At 42.7% G+C, this 18,602-nt stretch overlaps 1 protein-coding gene across 2 annotated transcripts in view; it reads right to left on the reverse strand.

Annotated features, from left to right (window-relative positions):
• Positions 1-16,102, reverse strand: part of casr (calcium-sensing receptor) — a 44,750-nt gene extending 28,648 nt beyond the window's left edge. For both annotated transcript variants that reach the window (XM_041211556.1, XM_041211555.1), the window contains exons 1-2: positions 15,723-16,102; positions 7,611-7,917 (exon numbers count right to left, since the gene is read on the reverse strand). In XM_041211556.1, the coding sequence (XP_041067490.1) occupies positions 7,611-7,917; positions 15,723-15,919 (504 nt within the window). In that variant the 5' untranslated portion in view covers positions 15,920-16,102. The remainder of the gene's footprint in view (positions 1-7,610; positions 7,918-15,722) is intronic.
• Between the last annotated feature and the right edge of the window lie 2,500 nt (positions 16,103-18,602).

The raw sequence follows: 18,602 nt of genomic DNA on the forward strand, positions 1-18,602 counted from the left end.
TATCTATCCACCCTGCTAGGTTAAGTGAACCTTCAACTGATTGGGCTTATTTTTACATTAGCCTGTTTCCCTCATGTATCTTCCAGCTGCTAGGAATGTGAAGAGAATTTAGCACTGTGTACTCTGTCACTTCTCCTTGCATTTCTATTTTCTCCCTCTGACATTGGGGGATGGAAAGATGCTACTATGATTCACTGGAATCTTTTCATTTTACTTTCCCCTATTTAGGAAGGCCTAATGCTCTAAATTAGCACCACTCATTTTGTGATTCGGTCATGAATATGGGCGTTATTGTCTAGGCTGGCATTTTAGTTGCCCATCCCAAAATGCCTTGAGAAGGTGCTGGGATGCTGTCTTCTTGAACCCCTGCAGTCCATGTGCTGTGCTGTCAGGGGGGCAATTGTAGGGTTCTCACCCAGCCACAGTAAAGGGACAGCCATGGGCAGTGGAGTAGAGAGAAACTTGCAGATGCTGTTGTTCCCATGTGCCTGTTGTCCCTGCCCATTTAGCTGGTAGAGCGCATGGGTTTAGAAGGTGATATCAAAAGAGCCTTGGTGAATTTTGGCACACGCTGCTGCCACTATGCATGGGCGATGGAGTAACTGTATGAAGGTGGTGGAGGATGCCAATCAAACAGGCTGCATTGCCGTGGATGTTGTCAAATGTATTCAGTCATTTTGGAGCTGCACTCATGCAGTCAATTGGAGATTACTCCATCACAATCCTGACTTGTGTTTTGTACATGGTGGCCAGACTTTGGGCAGTCAGGAGGTTAGTTAGTAGCATTAGGAACCTTTCATCAAACTTGGTCACATTCCATCCTTCTGTCTTTATGCAGGAGAAGAAAGCCCACAACAGAAGGGAGAGAGAAAAAACAGAAGCTGGGATGCAAGACCTGCGACCCCTTGCTCGATTCAAGCAGCGGGCCGCTGAACTTGCAGGCGAGAACAGACACCGTGGCTGTGCCGACAGCGTGGTCAGCCTTCCCCCAGCATCCAGTGAGGAGGCATGCTAATCTCTGCAAATCAGAACCTGAGGGTGAGGCAGTGAGCTATGTAGGTGGCAGCCTAGACAGTCACTCCCTCTCTCCTCTCCATTCCAGGTGCCAGCAGGAAGAGGGTGAGGCCAGCCTCCACACCTGAAGTCAGCCTCAGCCCACAGGACACCACAGAAGACGACAAGAACAACTTCTCACCTGTACAACCGTCACAGCATTCGCCTGCACCCTCCACCAGCCCAGAGACAAACATCTCTATGGCTCATATGTCTAGTTTAGGCTCAGGCTCACAATCTGGTGGTCACCTCACAGAAATGTGTCCACAGCAGGTGGCGGCAGTGACAGCCAAGGTCTCTGGCCCTTGGAGGACTGCAGGAGAAGAGGCCTTTGCTAATTCTGAGTCAGATGATGAGCCTCTGCAAGTGGTCATGGAAAAGATGCTGGAGTACCAGCAAGATGCAGAGGAACAGGCAGTGATGTCAGAGGCCTTCAACAGATTGGCATGTAAGGCAGACGAGTCCATCTGCACGCCTTCTAATGTAGAGGCTCTGACATGTAAATGTATCAAAGTCTCCATGGGAAGGATGCTGGATACCATGGAGAACCTGGTGCAGCAGAATGCCCAGTTTCTGCCAGAGATGAGCTCAGACCTGCGCTATATTGCTGTTGCCATGGGTGAGCTTTAGAAGCGGCTACACGAGAGGGGGACAAGGCACCTCAACCTTCCTCCAGGCGCTCCTTCTCAAGGAATCAGGGAGAGGCCCTTGGGCACCCAAAGGGAAGAGAAGCCTCAGGCTTCCATCAGGACTCTCCACAAGTGTCCATGTGTTCCGAGTCCCCTCTGCTGGTGACCCCATCAGCTCCAGCCTCTGAAACCGCTGAAGGTGCACCTGTCCCAGAGCAGGAGACCCAAAGAAGGCTTGCGCCCTCCAGGTCTAGGCCCTCCAGAGGACACCCGCCAAAGTCATCAGATAAGAGGGCATAGTAATCAGCAGGCTGCCTCCACCTCTGCTGCAGATGTCAGGAACACACCCAGACAAAGTGGTGGGGTTAAAAAAAGTTAAGAAGTTCTGAATTCACACTGATAGCATGGGTATACAATCATTGTACATAGTTTTGGCACTTGTAAGTATATGACCACTTGCTTTTTGGATCTTTTGTGGCTGTTAGTTGCCTCAAGGTAAGCTTGCACTCCATCCCTTCCGGTGAAGGACATTCTCAGGGACCAAGGATGGGTCTCCCTTCCCTTTATGCATGCCACCACATGTACCTATGGCTCTTTGGCAAGGCTGATGAGAGCTTTGTTTGAGAAGCCACCCTATCACCTACACAACCTGAAGAGTCCACAGACAGATGTTTGCCTTGTCATAATGGAAAGACTAAACACAAGGCCTTGTCAGGCATACCCATGGGCCCGGGAGGATGGAAGTTTGCAATCGCGAGCTGGCAGCATGGCCCTTGTGACCATCCACCTCCCTCTCTCCCTTCATCCCTCAACCTGACAGCAGCTGAGGGTCTATGGTTCAGAAGGAGCGGCAGCTGAACCCCTTGCTGGGATCTGGTAGCTTTAAGAACCCTCTGGGCCAAACCTGTTGCCTTGTGAGCTTCACCATACTGTTATGATTTCAAATGACTGCTGCAATCATTGTTCCCATTATTGTTAGGGTGCTCCTTTAATTGTCCAGTTGTGTTGATCTTGAGCTCCAATTGAACTCCAATTGAGGATCTTTCTTCCAATTGACTTTTTTACATTTGAACATGGAGGGCATTTCCTTTCCACTGAACTGCCTTGGTCAGGATGGTATGCATCAGGATTAGCACCTACTCTACTACTTTTTATTCTCCTCCTGTCACCAACCAACTTTCCCCTCATGTTATGTTGAACCTCTTCTTTGTTACTCTTCAACCTCCCCCTATCACCTTTGACCCCATAAAAAGAACATTGTAAATGCATTCCTTCCCTGCGGAGCCCACACCCATCACCCTTTCCATGCCCACCCTGACCCTACACACTCCATTATCCCTGCAACATTTCTTGTCCCTCTTGATGACACTCCCAACCAACAATACACTCTAGAAACCTGAACCTTCGCCCTCCCACTCTACCGCTTCCCACTTCCTCCTTTAACTGTGACTGTCCCCTTGGGATCTCAGCATCCTCAGTTTGCCCCCAGAACACAATGTCAACTCCACCCAACCAAACCTATAACCCACTATACTCCCCCCACCCACCTTTGCAGATTTGCCCTTCCTCTTAAACTCTCCCCTTGCAGAGTTGCCATTCCCCTTCAACACCCCCCCCCCCTTTGGAGAGTTGCCTTTTCCTAGAATGCCACCACCCACCCCACCCCCCCCCAACCCAATCCTTGGACCTTGCCTCCCCTCCCCAACTTCCCTTCATCTGGTCCAACCACCCCCCACCTTCCTTTGTGTGCGTGCCATCTGCTGCATGATATACTGCCAGCTAGGAGAAGAGCAGTGCACATGGCGAAGGTAGCGAGTCGTGGCAGGTAAGTGAAAGTGATCTGCCACGCCAGGTGCACGCCCACTTTTGCAGATTGGGAAACAGAACGGTCTGATTTCCCACCAATGGGAAGTTTTCACGTGGGTGTAAGATCCTGGTCCTTTAGCCCTGTTAATGAACATTCAGGGCATGCAAAGTACGATCCTGACGTTCACCAGCGAGAAGGCGATCCGCCATGGAGGTGCTAAGGGGAAGATGTTTTCTCGCCAGCGGTTTTTCAACTTGTGGCCTCACTCCAAGTTTTCCAGTCCCACCCTTTAAGATTCCCTCTGCTGGCAGGAGGAAAAGTCCGGTCCGGTGTGTACATGAGACAAGGTAGAAAGTCATGGCAAAGCTGGAAAAGAAGACTAACAAGGCTGGTTCGGGGAGCAGAGTTGAGAAGGATCTGGAAAATTGTACCTTTTGGTGGACATTGTACCCGTGGAACTCGAGCGTAGTAAATCTGCAGTCCGATGGCACCTCATGCCTAACTCCTGCGTGAATAAAGGAACTGAAACTCTACTTGGGAGGACCAGGGTTCTGAGGGATGCTCTGTGCTTGCAATTAATGCCATATATTCCAAAAGGGCTGCCAGTAAATCTGTGAGATCTAGCTTTGTTGTATCAGCTATTTAAAATGTAATATATAGTTTGTATTGAGCACAATTTGTCTGTTAATTCATGTTTAGTTTATGTTGATTTTTGGTTTGATTGTTACAGTAAAAGTTTTAAAAGGTGAAATCTCGTCCATCAGTTTCTTCCACTGGGGTCATTTGGGAAGTTCAGCTCTTTTACTTCATTGGTAAAGTAAAATCCACAGGATTGTAAAACATTTTTAATAATTCCTATATGGTGCTTCTCCTATGGCTGCAGGACAAGTAGATGCAGGTTGCTCAGTTCCTACCTCTGGCTGCTGAGATGCTCTTGGCTGATGTCTTCTGGGTTTTGAGTCTTTGAGGATTCTCCCAAAGATTGCCCCAGTTGCACCTGTGCATGGGGCAGACTTGGCTACTGGGACAGGAGGCTACATATGGAGCACTGGCTGAGGTGGGCCGACTAACAGGTGTAAAGTGCTTCCCGATTCCTCTTCCAGCACTGTTTCCAGGATTGTGCTGCTGCCAACCTCCTGAACATTTTCCAGTCATACTTTTTTGTCCTCTAAGGCAGGCTTCCTCCTCCTGTTGGTAGGAAACTGAATCTCCCTGTGGACCCTTATAGCCCAGAGATCAGCTCTAGAGAGCCGTCAGTGAAGTGAGGCTCTGCCTTGAAATGCTATCAGTCCTGCTGATAACTGAAGCTTCTTGCTCTGTTCAAACACCTGGACAATCTTTCTATTTTAATCCTAGCAGAGTTTAAATGGTTCAGGTGAAATACACTCACGCAGGTTGTCATCTTATTCTGTCGCACTAATTGGTTGAGAAGTCAGCTGCTAACAGTGGCTGTGTTAAAAAGCCACTGACAAACACGTTGCTGAAACATCTGGGCTACTCCACTCCCAGCAAGTTGAACAGTTAAAATCCAACCCCTATAGTTAAGAGAAATGTTTCTGTTATGTGGCTTTAATTAATTGTAAGAAAATGCCATTGGGACTAGAAAAGTTTAGGAAAAGATCAGGATTTCTCTAGTGACTAATGGAATACCTAGCAAGATAAAGAAAAAGTTTGCAGTAAAATGATTTTACTTTAATTCTTTTTCTCAATCTGATTACTGCCACTTCTGCAAAGGTTGAGGAACACTCTGCGCTATTGAAGGCATCATTCTTCAAGTGAAACTTAAAGCCCCAGATACTCATCCCAGTGGATAATAAAGGACCTTGTGGATGAAAAACAGAATATAACAGAAAAAAGAAGACCATCAAGGTCAAAAGCCAAATACTGCTGATGCTGGAAATTGAAAGAAATACTCAGAAAATACTGGTAGCATCTGGAGAAAGAGAAATAGAGTTAACAACCTGACTTTTACCGGCCCTGGGAGCTGGCTGGAAGCCAGGGGTGGGGGCAGTATAATCGGGGAAAGCCGGGTCAGATTGGCACCGTAACGAGGGTCCCACCGTTGGGTCAATTTACTGACGGCAAGACCAGAAGTGGGCAGGCTGCCAGATCCAAGGAGCCATGAAGGCAATTTCCATTATAAAAGGCCTAATTAAGGGTCATTTCACAGTGCCATCAGCATTTTGCAGCTTCCCATCGGGTGAGGCCTACCACTAAATGGAGGCAACCTCCCAGCGGCAATACAGGGAGTAAGAACTTATGAGGTAAAGCGAGGCCTTCAAGCAGGGAAGGTAGCCCCGTGGCCCCATTGATTTCCCCGGAGGGACTTTCCCTCAAAACTTGGCTGATTCATAATTTTAAATTTTGTCTTCACCTCCCTGCTGTAAACCCCAGGCAACCTGGTGTCGCTGCTGAGCTGCCAAGCCTTGGATTGGGCCAGCAGCTCTCAAGGCCAGATCCTTAATAGGATGGCAGCCTCTTAACCTGTGTGTACCAGTGACACACGTTTCCTCCTGACATCAAGGTCTCTGCACTAACAGTAAAATCTTGGCTAATGTTTCAAATCAATTGCCTTTCAAGTTCTGGGTTATGATGAAAGGTCATTGGCCTGCAGTGTTAACTCTGTTTCTCTCTCCACACATGCTGAATATTTTCCAAATTTTCTTTGTTTTCATTTCAATCACTCAAGGAGCTCTGGTACCTTCAGGCTTTCAATTGTTTCCTGCCTGTCTTTGTGAAATGACCTGTTTGCTTTAGATGATCACTGAAATTTGATTAGCTATCTTTTCCATGGACGAGAAAAATGTATTTAGCTAAACAGTAACTCTTAGAGCATACTTTGTTAATGCACTATATTGAGAATAGATATCTAGGACGGAATTACAGTTAAGAGATTCACGAAAATGTGTGCACCAAAAAATTGAAGTCTTACTTATAAATGTCACCCCCAGCATAAGATAACCTTGTTCTCATCTATCTGTTAATCAGTTTCAAATGATTCAGTGTACTCATTAGAACAATATCCTATAAATCAATGTGTCAGTATAAGATTCAATATTGCTCCCTTTTTTTTTAAAAAAAAGTAATAAGTCACCAAAGATGTAACTGCTTCTAGAGGTTAAGTGTAAGCTGTTATGACTACTGAACAGCAGTGATCTCAGTAATGAGGTCACCATTAAAAGTGGAACTGTTGCAGTCGATTATCAGCAGGTTATAATGTCAAATGACCTCCAACCAAAGCAACCATCACACACTCGCCTTACAGTTACTGTGCCACTGAGTTCAGATAATTGTGCAGTAATCTGAATGTAATTATGACAACCATCTGTTTTAATATAACTATTAGATATTAATATTTGGTAGATATAATTGAAAGGAGATAAATAAACTACCTTATGTATTAAGGCTTTATTAACATTCTTCTTGTAACTCGAAGAATGGGCACTTGAATCCCAACTTGTACAGGATCTTGTCCCCTTGGATAACTGAGGGTCATTTGGTTAGCTTTGGACAATTGTACAAAGTGGATAACAAGAAATTAGCCAGCTATTATAACACACTCAATTTCCCAATCCATTGCTGATTAAAATGGCCCTCACTATTATTTAGACTCGTTTGCCTTTGGATATGATTCACTAAAGGGAGTATTGTGTAGAAACAAGACTTCCAGGTAAGGAGGGAGCTAACCTTTAAATCAACATTTTAAATTCCATTTCACTTAAGCCTATGTAGATCAAAGGTCATTCCTGATTATTTATTTCACAGCCCTTCTGCTCTATAATCAGAAAGGAGCATAGTACTGTCTCTACTTTCTTTTTAAAAAAAAGCAGATTAGATAAAGGTTTAAAAATCACTGTCACTGCTGCAACTAATAAAATTATAATGTAAGGTTGTTGATATCAATGTAAAAATTGCTCTAATCTGTTATGTTTTTACGTGTTGAACAGAAAGGATGTGATGAACTGAAATTTGACTAGAAAGCTCCAAGCTGATAAAACATGATAGTCACAAGGAGAGGGTTGGCTGCGTGCAGCAACATGCAGTCTCCTTCACAAACACACACACACACATACACATGCTGTTATACACAGAAACACGTGTTCTGCACAAATTGCACTGACCTGTGGAATGTAAAACAAACCCAGCAGATTGGCTACAGCAGTTGAAATTCCAGATCCCGTTGCCCCCACAACTGCTATGGTTGATGGGATGTAATCAGAGCAGTTACAGAACTCGTCCAAGTTCAGTGAGTCTATTTTATTTTGGGCTACAAAACTCAGTGTTGCTTCCAGACCTTTGGACACTGCATTGCATGTATCAAATATCCTGTATCCGAGGGTGATATTCGGCAGAAATTTCATGCTGTTGTTGATCTCTTCAATCGCAAATATCATTGCCTGCAACCAACGGAATCCCCTAAAGTTGTACCTGTAAATGATAATTTAAACTTGTTTATTATATCCTCATCCGCCTTTTCAGCCTATCATTCTCACTGTGACATTTCTGTTGATCAATCTGTAACTGAGATGAATACAAGGTGCCTCAGCCACACCAATGCATACTCTGCCATTGCAAAAATAAGTAGCTGCATTGCTTTAATTTGAATTGTTTATAACCTAATTGTGATCTTAAAAGAAAGAAAGAAAAAAAGGCTTGTATTTATATAGCGCCTTTCACAACCTCAGGACATCCCAAAATGCTTTACAGCCAATGAAGTATTGTTGTCACTGTTGTAATGTAGGAAACAGAGCAGCCAACTTGTGTAGTGCAAGGCCCCACAAATAGCAATGTAATAATTTTATTTTTAGCAATGTTAGGAGAACTTCCCTGCTCTTCTCCAAAGTAATGTCATGAAATCTTTTAAATCCACATGAGAAGGCAGATGAGACCTCAGTTTAACATCTGACCCAAAAGATGGCACCTCTGATGGTGCAGCACTGTGTACATAGTGCTACTCCGGAGTGTCACCCTAGATTTTCTTTGCTGAAGTTTCTGTAGTGAGATTTGAACCCACGAGCTGCGACTCAGAGTGACCAGCTAGCACTAAGACATGACAAACAATTTTCATATGCAACATTCTTTCCTCATTAATACAAAGTGCATTTATACACTCACTGCCCAACTAAGGCTGCCATTTAGTTGTAAATTAATGTTTAAGAATGGATACTCTTCCTTAGAATTATGATTGCAAAAAAGGGAACATTTCATAATAAAAATGTTTGTCAGCTGAAATTTTTTTGGTTGCGATAGGAAACTTTTACATTCCTTGCAACCATTAACAAAATTATTTCCTTTCTTGCTCCCAACCCAGCAGACGGTTACAGTTGTTGCAAGGAATCCCCACCACCATCAAAAGGAATTAACTGCTATCACAGTCCACTCCCCCCTTCACTCTCTGAGGTATCACTTGCAGAAACAACATTTTCTACTTGAATGGATAGTGACAGGGTTTCAAATGTTTCAATATAAATGAGATGGAAGTTCTGGACAGGCTCAAAAGGACTTCAACATACAAATCCATGGAGGTTCCTTCCAGCACAATGAAAGAGACTAGAGAGGTCAGTCAGACACTGTGAACCATTTACAGAGATCCATTTGATACCAAGGAGGTATCAGTAGATTAGAAATGGCCAACTGTATTATTCAAAATGGAAGAAAAAAATAGACACAGGCAACTACCTTGACAGCACCTTCCAAATCAGCAGCCACTACCACCTAGAAGAACAAGGGCAACACTTGCATGTGAACACCACCATCTGCATGTTCTGCTCCAAGCCATACTCCATCCTGACTTGAAACTATATCGCCGTTCCTTCACTGTTGCTGGGTCAAAATCCTGGAACTCCCACCCTAACACTGTATCTGCACCATATATGGACTTCAGTGGTTCAAGAAAGCAGCCCATCGCCACCTTCTCAAGGACAATTAGGGATGGACTGTGGAAAGTTCTACAACTCCCACATGGAAAATTGTTAGTCAAACTCAGAGCTGTGGGGACTCATGGGGACCCCTAGGAATGGAAAAGAAACTGGCTGGAGATTAGAAAATAATCTGTTAGAGGATTTATGACTGGGTGGGGAGAAGGACTGATTGGGAATCCCCAGAGGGTCAGTGTTCAGACGACTACAGTCTCTCATTTACACCATTGACCATGACTCAGAAACTCAAAATAGTGAAATTTGCTGGAATTCTGCCTCCCGTCTGTTACCCCTTCTACTTGTTGTGGGCCTTCTCCTGCAGAAAGACAGAAAGATTGATTGTTATCTCAAGGGTTGCATGAGTAGTTCAGGAGCATGCATGCCTATGGCAGCTGCTGAGCCTTGCCTAGTGACTAAGAAGCAGGCTGTCCTGCAACTGATAGAAGATCGAGAGCATGAAACGGCTGGCACACATTTAGTGCAGGTGTCCCATCTAATGGTGAGTGCTGCAACCCAAACTCCTGTGTGACATCGCACACTTAGACTACCAGATGCCCTTATGAGCATCAGTTTGCAGTGAGCAGACAGTGCACTTGCCCTGGCAGAGTGCAGCATATTCATCCTTTTTTGACACTGCTGGGCATTTCTGTGCTGGGCCCCATGGTGCTAACCTTCACTGTGACAGTCAGAAGGGAGGACCTGCTGCTGCCATCCCAGGAAACAACATCTCCTGCCTTTCCAGGGAGGCTTTGCTGAACCATGAGGCCGTGTGTTGCTTTCTTTTCTAGGACAACCTGGTCTCGGCAAAATCTGGAGCTCCTGGCCTGCAGTGAGTGAATGGCTGTCTGGGTGCCCTTTAATTATGGCATTTGGACAGTAGAGCCCATAAGGTAACAACGAGGTCAGCAACTTGCTGCCTGCCCCCACCATTAGATTCCCCATGCTCCATATGGATGCGTAAGTAATGAGCTGAACAGCGCAAGACTGCACATGGTCAGCCAGCCACCCCTCCCAGCGGAAATCACTCCAACTTCCGTGCCCGCCACCGGACTTAAACTTTAGAATGGAAGATTCGACCTTATGCGTGTAGAAACTTTATTTGCCAAAGAATAAACAAAAAATAAAGTTCCTACACACATGGAAACTGGTGTATCGTTTCTGCATAGCTCCAAGATATAAAATATACAAGAGTTACAAGAGAAAGGAGGCTAAACAGCTTCCACCTCTGTTGCCTCAGACCAATACTAGACATCTCCTCGCAAGACAGAGTGCCAAATATGGAAGTACACCAGCATGCAGGGATCCCCATCATGTTTGCCCTCTTGAGTCAGTGGTAACTCCATTGGCTAGGTCATCTGAGCTGAATGGATGGTGGTCACATCCTCAAAGACATGCTCTATGGCAAGGTTGCTATTGGCACAAGGCCAACAGGTCCCCCACATTTGCGATACAAGGATGTCTGCAGGTGAGACTTCAAGTTGACCGGAATCTGAGTTGATGTATGGGAAGTCTTCACTGCTGGCCTGAGTGCCTGGAGACAAGCAGTCAGCAGAGGGCAAAAGAAATGACCAGAAAAAAAAAAGAGCCTGCCGGAAGAAAAAAAAATCAGTTGTCCTCGGGCCAATGCTACACATCTGTGCCAGCTGCGGAAGGGTCTGCCACTCCTGAATTAGCCTCTACAGCCACAACAGATGATGTTCAATACAGAAGTGACCATACACCCTGAGTGCAGTCCATCATCTCTCAAGATGGAGGGATACCAAGAAGAGAAGAGAAGAAGAGGAACTTAATTTACAAGAGTTTTTTTAAAAATGTCCTCTCCATGCTTACAGACCTCGCTTCCAGCTGTGTATACAGTTTGTTTACCTTTCTCAGAGTTCACACCCAAGCTTAACTAATCAAGCACAGTGAACATCAATAGTAAAGAGACTGCACAATCAAACTCAGAACAGTTGAACACTACAATAACCTTGTCTCAATTCCAAGGGCCTTAACATTCCATTAAGACAGCAAAGGCTGATCTGGTTGAAAATGAGACAGACTTAAAGTTTCTTTAATGCTTTTCCCTTGCTGGTAGACAGTACCACTCATTTGTTCGCTTTAGATTTCAGATGTGAACAAGTGGTGACACTGTCCACCAGCAAGAGAATAGCATTAAAGAAACTTTAAGTCTGGATCATTTTCATCCAGACTAACCTTCGCTGTCTTAATGTAATGGTAAAGCCCTTGGAATTGGGACAAGGTTATAAGAAGGCCAAACAAGTGATTGGATGTCCCATCCTGTGAGTTCATTGCTTGACATTAACAGTGAGGTCCCTCATGTTTGTGATTCACAGTTTAATTAAATCAGTCAATAATATTCTGAACCTAGGTCATTTATTTGGATCAAAAACAGTAGGTGCCACAGCACAAATACTTGTGGTGTACTCCATTCACTGCTCATCTTCCCAGCCCAACATCACTTCCCTAACTAATGTCTTCTCCTTTCTGTCTTTCAGTTAGCTCATTATCCATCTCTAAGTTTTACACGATATATCAGCTACATTAAGTTGTTTAATGATCTTTCATGTAGAACCTTATTAAAGGTTTTCAAGAAGTCTGAATATGCTCTAGCAAAGGATTATTCAATGTCCACTTGGGATGCCACTTCCTCAAAAAAGTCAAACCAGCTCATCAGGCAGAATCTGCTCCTTCTGAAAATGAACAGAATTTACATTAATCACAGGAAACTCATTGAGCATGTAATATCATAATGCAATATTGTTAGAGTAAATCACAGTGTACTGCAATAAAATTCCAGTAAATTGCAGTACTACTGAATAAATACTTAGTAAGTCAAAGTGTAGCTCACTGAGAACTCAGAATATTTCAATATAGCACAATGCCAGCTCAGCGATAATTCACTGAGAATTTAGTTAGTTAGGGTATAATTCACTTGAGAACTCAAGACGTCATACTCAAACACACTGGAAATATGTACCAACTCCACAAGAACTCAGTAACTCATACTGTAATCTAAGGAGAGCTCAGTGAGGGCTCAGTGCTTATAAGCTAAGACAATGAAAAATGATTTAATTTTAGTGTAACTCAATCAGCATTCAGTGGAGTTGAGTGTAATTCAATAACTTACATTGTAATTTGATGCAAACTAATTGTACAACTCAAAACTCCATCGTGTACCTCCAGTAATTTGTGCTGACTATTTCCCTGGGGCTTCTGTCGTTAACTTCGCTGGCAGAATTGGAGAAACCCCAAGAAAATTCCCAACATTACTGTAATCTAATAAAACATCACAATAAAGCAATAAGATTCAATAATTCACAGATTTCTGTAACGCAATGACAGTACTTAGTGGAACTCAGTGAGAACTGAGTGCACTACGTTGTTTGAAAATGAGTATTTCGTAGGTCACAGTGTAACTCGATGAGAAACCAGTAGATTACTGTGACTCAGTGAGTACTCAGAAATTTGCAATGCAGCTCAATCACAATTCATTAACTTACTGCATAATTCAATGTAAAATAAATAAATCATAATGTAACTCAGTCATGCAGCCAGGGCTATGGAATGTGATTTTGATCTCTGTGTGCTGTCTTTATACTGCACACTGAGTTTCTACTGCCCGCATCATAGCTTGCACCAATTTCCATTCACCCATCACCCCATGTTCACTGACCTATATTGGCAGCCGGGCCGGCAACACCTCAATTTTAAAATTATCATCCTTTTTTAGATCCCTCCATGGCCTCGTCCCCTTCCTATTTCTTTAATTTGCTCCAGCCCCACAACCAACTGAGATCTCTGTGCTCGTCCAATTCTGGCCTCTTGTCCACCTCCACTCTTCATCGCTCCGCCATTGGTGGCTATGCTTTCAGCTGTTTAGGCCCTAAGCTCTGGAATTTCCTCCATAAACCTCTCCACTTCTCTCTTTATCTCTCCTCTTTTAAGATGTTCCTTAAAGCCCAGCTCTTTGACTAGATAATTGGTCACCTGTCTTCATGTGTGGTTTGTTATCAAATTTTGTTTGATAATGCTCCTGAGAAGCACTTTCAGATGTTTTACTATGTTAAAGGTGCCATATAAATGCAAGCAGTTGTTGTATGGACAGTGAGACATTCATTCACATCTCTAGAAACTGCAATTATGTCTTAGAAATTATGAGGCTCAGTCAGACCTTGGTTCTATTCCAGTAAATATCAGCAAAACTCAACTACATCTCAATAAATCATGTTAGCCAGAGAGATGCGAATGATGCATTACCAGCTTACACCATGCTGTTTATTGATTTTGTTTTACAATACGGTATCTCTACTGTCTATTAAAATCATGGAGAAGTTACATTTTAATAAAACCACAACAGTGTTCAACGAGATCTCTCATAGTGGAACTTCATTATATAATTAAAGCAAATGATTTGTTGAACCCCTCAAAAAATATTACTTGACCATCTAACACTGCTTTTTTATGAACTATGCTGTGTGAAAACTTGCTGCCATTTTTACCCAAATTACAACAAAGACTATATTTCAAATACTTCCTTTGCTGTGAAGCACTTTGGACATCTTGAGGCATGAAGAACTCTATATTATAGCATGTTCTTTCATTCTTCAATCATTGTACAGAACAGTGTAACTCAGTGAGAACTTAGCAAGTCACTACGCTTAATACATCAAAATGTAGCTTAATAGGAGCCGAATGAAAACTCAATACTGTATAGTGCAAGACAACGAAATGTCACATAACTCAACATAATCTAACTGATTCACGTAAATCATTAAAGTTCATATTACCTATTTAAGGAAGAGCTATGAAATATGATTTTTATTCCACAACTATGTTGGGCTGTTAACACAAAATCATGAGTATGACATAATCAGTTAAGTGGGATATTAAATGAAGTGTATCAGTAGAGAAAGAAAGATACATTTTTGTAAACAATGCAAGATGTAGCTATATCTCAGTAAATCCCAACATAAATGAGAAATCTCACTTACGTCCCACTGAGTCTTGCAGTAATTAATTAAGATCCAGTTGAGGCTTCAGTTCATCATTGTATGCTTTAGTGAGATCAATGTTCTATCTCAGAAATTACTGTGGGGACCAGTGAGATTTCAGTAAAATCACAATGTAAGTCGTTAATGATGTTATCTTATAGCTGATAACGTTTCAGTGAGTGTCATGTCTCAGATAAATCTTGGTAAATCACTAGGGCTAAGTGAGATCCAAACGCTGCCTGCGTAAATCACAATAGGCCTATGTGGGATTTTAGTTAAATTTCATTAAGTCACTATATAACTGGATGAGATATCAGTTATGCTTTGATTACTGTCTCATAGTGAGTCACAAGATGACAAGACACTGATTCAGTTATATCTCAGCAAATTGTAATGTGATAATTAAGATATGTAGAGCAATATCTCTGCTAGCGACAGTAAGATTTAGTGAAACTCAGCATTTATCATTAAACCAGCATAGAATCACAATTCTTTTTCAATATAACTCCTTAAAATCACAGTAAAAGTTGCACATTTGTAAATTATAGTGAAATGATATATATTCAGTGAAAATTCAGCTATACCATTATCTCAAGAAATCATGGTCTAACTCAATGATGAAATTCAGATTTTCACTGTGGTTCATCTGTGCAAAACTAATAAAAGATTATTTAAGAATTGCAGCCTTGAAAGCTGAATGGCCCAAACTGACAACAAGAGGATATGACATTTTTGCATATTTTCCCCATATGCCAGTGCATCCCAAACTTTTTTCTGCTGTGACCCCATTTTAATGCTTCACACTTGGGGTGACCCTGGAGTGAAAATTGTGGGAGGGCAGGGAGAGAGTAGTTGAGTGGGGTGGGGGTTCAAACAGCAGGGATACAAATACGCAAAACAACTAAGACACCTACCATTTTGTAGGCTCTGTTGGTGTCAGCAATCAGGCTTTAGGGCTCATTAGATTAAGCCACACACTTAGGCAAAAAAATCGTGCACATTTAATGGGGTCTTGCAACTGATCCCAGAGTTGTCAAATCTGAGACTGCGCTCCACAGCCACCATTGCTGCCTGGGAGCTTGAGATCCCAACTGCTCATCCTGTAACCCCACTGGGGGTCACGACCCACAGTTTGGGATCTTCTGCCTTATGTCAATTGAATAGAGGCTGTTAATGACTGTTTTGAGAAAGTCTATGGCATTATTGGGCCATCTTTTCAAAGCAATAGTCAAAAGTCTAAAGATGGGCATATACACATTTTTAATAAATGCACAATTTATCACAATTTTGTTTGAAAAATTTGTTGCACTTAAAGTCCTACCTAATACATTTAGTTGCCTCTGGTCTAGATTTTAAGTCTTGATCCTTTACAGTCACTCCAAAGTGTATTGGAAAAAGACCTCCCAGTATAATGTCTCCCTTTTTCTGTGCCCTTTGGTTTGGACCATATCCTGAAACACTGTAAGATTGAAGAAGAGTAAATCCCAAGAATAAGAGATGGTAATAATAATGCCCCATTGTATAGTCCTCTCTTGACGATGTCTTCACCAAATCAGATGTCTCCACTCTCACAAATCGCTTAGAGAAGAATCAATGAAACTTTTTGCTTATCTTTGTAATGCTGAGGGATGACACGGTTGTAGAATTTTTGAAAGATGAAAACTGATGTCCCCTTGAAGTCTTCCATCTTGAAAAAGGCTATCATACCTATAGCTGATGAACAAATCGTTCAGCTCTGCTCCATTTTGACAAATTCCTTGGAGAAAGAAAGTACAGAATTTGAGTAACTGTAATCCTGCACTTTGGAATTGTAAAACATAAGTTTTTTCCTTTTTTTCCCTTCCTCGCATCTCCCTATGAAGTCAATTCATTTTGATTTGGCCTTGATTTATGGAAAGGATATTGTGGAGAGGACTATGAGTTTCTCCATGATTTCTGCTATTATCACTCAAAACTTGGCTGAAAGGAGGCAGGTGAGCAGGCTTGTAGTAGAACACCATGGCTATGACAGATGAGCACACAATTTGCCATTAAAGAAATTCTTGAGGAAGCCTTTAGCATCATCTTGTGAGTTTTTTTGTTAAAATTTGAAAGTTTTACTAACCTACCTTCTAAAACATACTTTCATTTTTCTCAACCTCTCAGCCTGAAATTTGTAAGGCTTTGAAGACAACCTGCATTGCGTTTCCTGACTGGGACTGACATGGATTCTGAGGATAAGGCCAGAGAATGATATTAATGTGGTCCATGCTGTGTCCAGCTGGAATTTCAGCCAGCTTGGGATACTAATGAATTTGGGAACCAATGGAAACTTTCACTGATTCTAAAGGCAGATTTTATAGAAAAGTGGTAAAACAGAAGAACCGGACATGACAGAGCAGTTTAATTGTACATGTTGCAGAACATCTGCTTTATAATCAATGTTATCACAGTTTTGGTTTGCTGCCTTCTAATACTGATAGATTATCGATTCTTGAGTGAATTTTGTAATGTGGTACTCTCTTAGTCAGATATAAAGGTGATCTTTCTATTGCTAACATGAGACATGAAAACCCTAGGGTTATGCTCCGGAGCACTCTACCTCAATTTATTAGGAAATACATCAAATTGCCTGGGAGATGGTGTGACTTGAGGTGCCTATGGCTCATTAGCCAGGATAATAGGGTAATTGCTTTGGAAACTGCAAAGTATGTGCGTGACAGAATGAGACAGGGAACAAATTTAGATCCTGTGTGCCTAATTAGTATACTGTGCTGCTGAGATACTGAAAAGATGGAAATGCAGTTCCATTTATATAACATTTCACAGCTTTCTGACAAGAGTTTTCTCATGTAATACAGACCTCATGGTGAGATCACACTTAGGAACAGTGATTTAAAAATACACAAGAAGGGTGCAAAAACCCTATCAGTGCCCATCCTACCACAACATGGTGCAATGTTACAAATATACTTGAACTCATCGCATACAGAGACAAAAAATAGAAAAAAAAACTATGCTCAATTTTAAGGACAATCTCCTGGAATTTTGTACCCAATGCCCTAAAGGCAATCAAGTCCCAGAAGATCGTGGTTATCCATGATCATCATTAGTCACACTTTACTAACTCCCTCTCCCCATCTGTCCCAATGTCCTTAGAAACCTAGGATTATAACCAGAAGGATTATTTTCAGCCATCGGGACAATTCCAAACAGAATTTGTCAGAATTTTGTCCATTGCCCACTTAAAATTGAGAGTACCTTCCACTTGCACTAAGTAGTAATCCCTAATATCTCATGTCTTTCCTCATAGCACAGATATTCAATCCTATTTATCAACTTAGTTGATCTTCCTTCCAATCCGTCAAAAGTTAGGAAGCCTCCAATCCAGAACAGAGTACAGCACTCTGGCAGGCAGCATTGAGACTCCTGTTTGGAATGGGAAGCCAGCTAGTTTTTTTTAAATGAGGCCCTGGCATGAAAATGGCTGCAATACCTTTGGATCTGGCATGTGTGGCTGGCCAGAAAGTTAAACTCTGCCCCAACTGGGAGGACCGTGCACCCTGCACATGTCATCCAGTATCATCTAGTAGTTCAGCCAAAGGGGAACCCGAGGTAAATACTTGTTTACTTTTGTAGGGCCAGGGGAGGAGGTGGTCTCCTCATGCCTCATTAATATATTGTGGCACCCTGCCACACCTGTTACCCGCACCCACCCCTCCTCCATAAATGCCCCCCAGAGCACCTGGTCCCCAAAATCTCTGGTCTCCTGGAAACCTGGTCCTTATCACACCTGCCGCGTCTGCCCCAACACGTGGTCCTTCACCACATCTACCCCCACCACACCTACCCTCACCACACCTGGTCCTTCATCATACCTGATCCCCTTACCACACCTGGCCCTCCACATCATCACAACCTGGCCCCAATACACCTGGCTTTCCGGTCACACCTGATTTGCCTTCCCAAGACCAAACACCATTCACAGAATTACGACCTAATTTCATCCAGGTGGACCATCCAATATTGTGTCAGTACAAATGCAGTGGGCTACCCAGGTTACTTGTTTGCCACCAGTATAATTGCCAAACAGCCATCCAAAAATCACATGGATGAAAAATCTACCGCATGGTATTTCACTTAACTATTAACTTCTGATTTAAGCATTAACCGGAGGATTTAATCAGAGGCAATTAATGTAGAGCAAGCTCAAGGGGCCAAA

The sequence above is a fragment of the Carcharodon carcharias genome, chromosome 18, assembly GCF_017639515.1.
Source record: "Carcharodon carcharias isolate sCarCar2 chromosome 18, sCarCar2.pri, whole genome shotgun sequence".
NCBI classification, from domain to species: Eukaryota; Metazoa; Chordata; class Chondrichthyes; order Lamniformes; family Lamnidae; genus Carcharodon; species Carcharodon carcharias.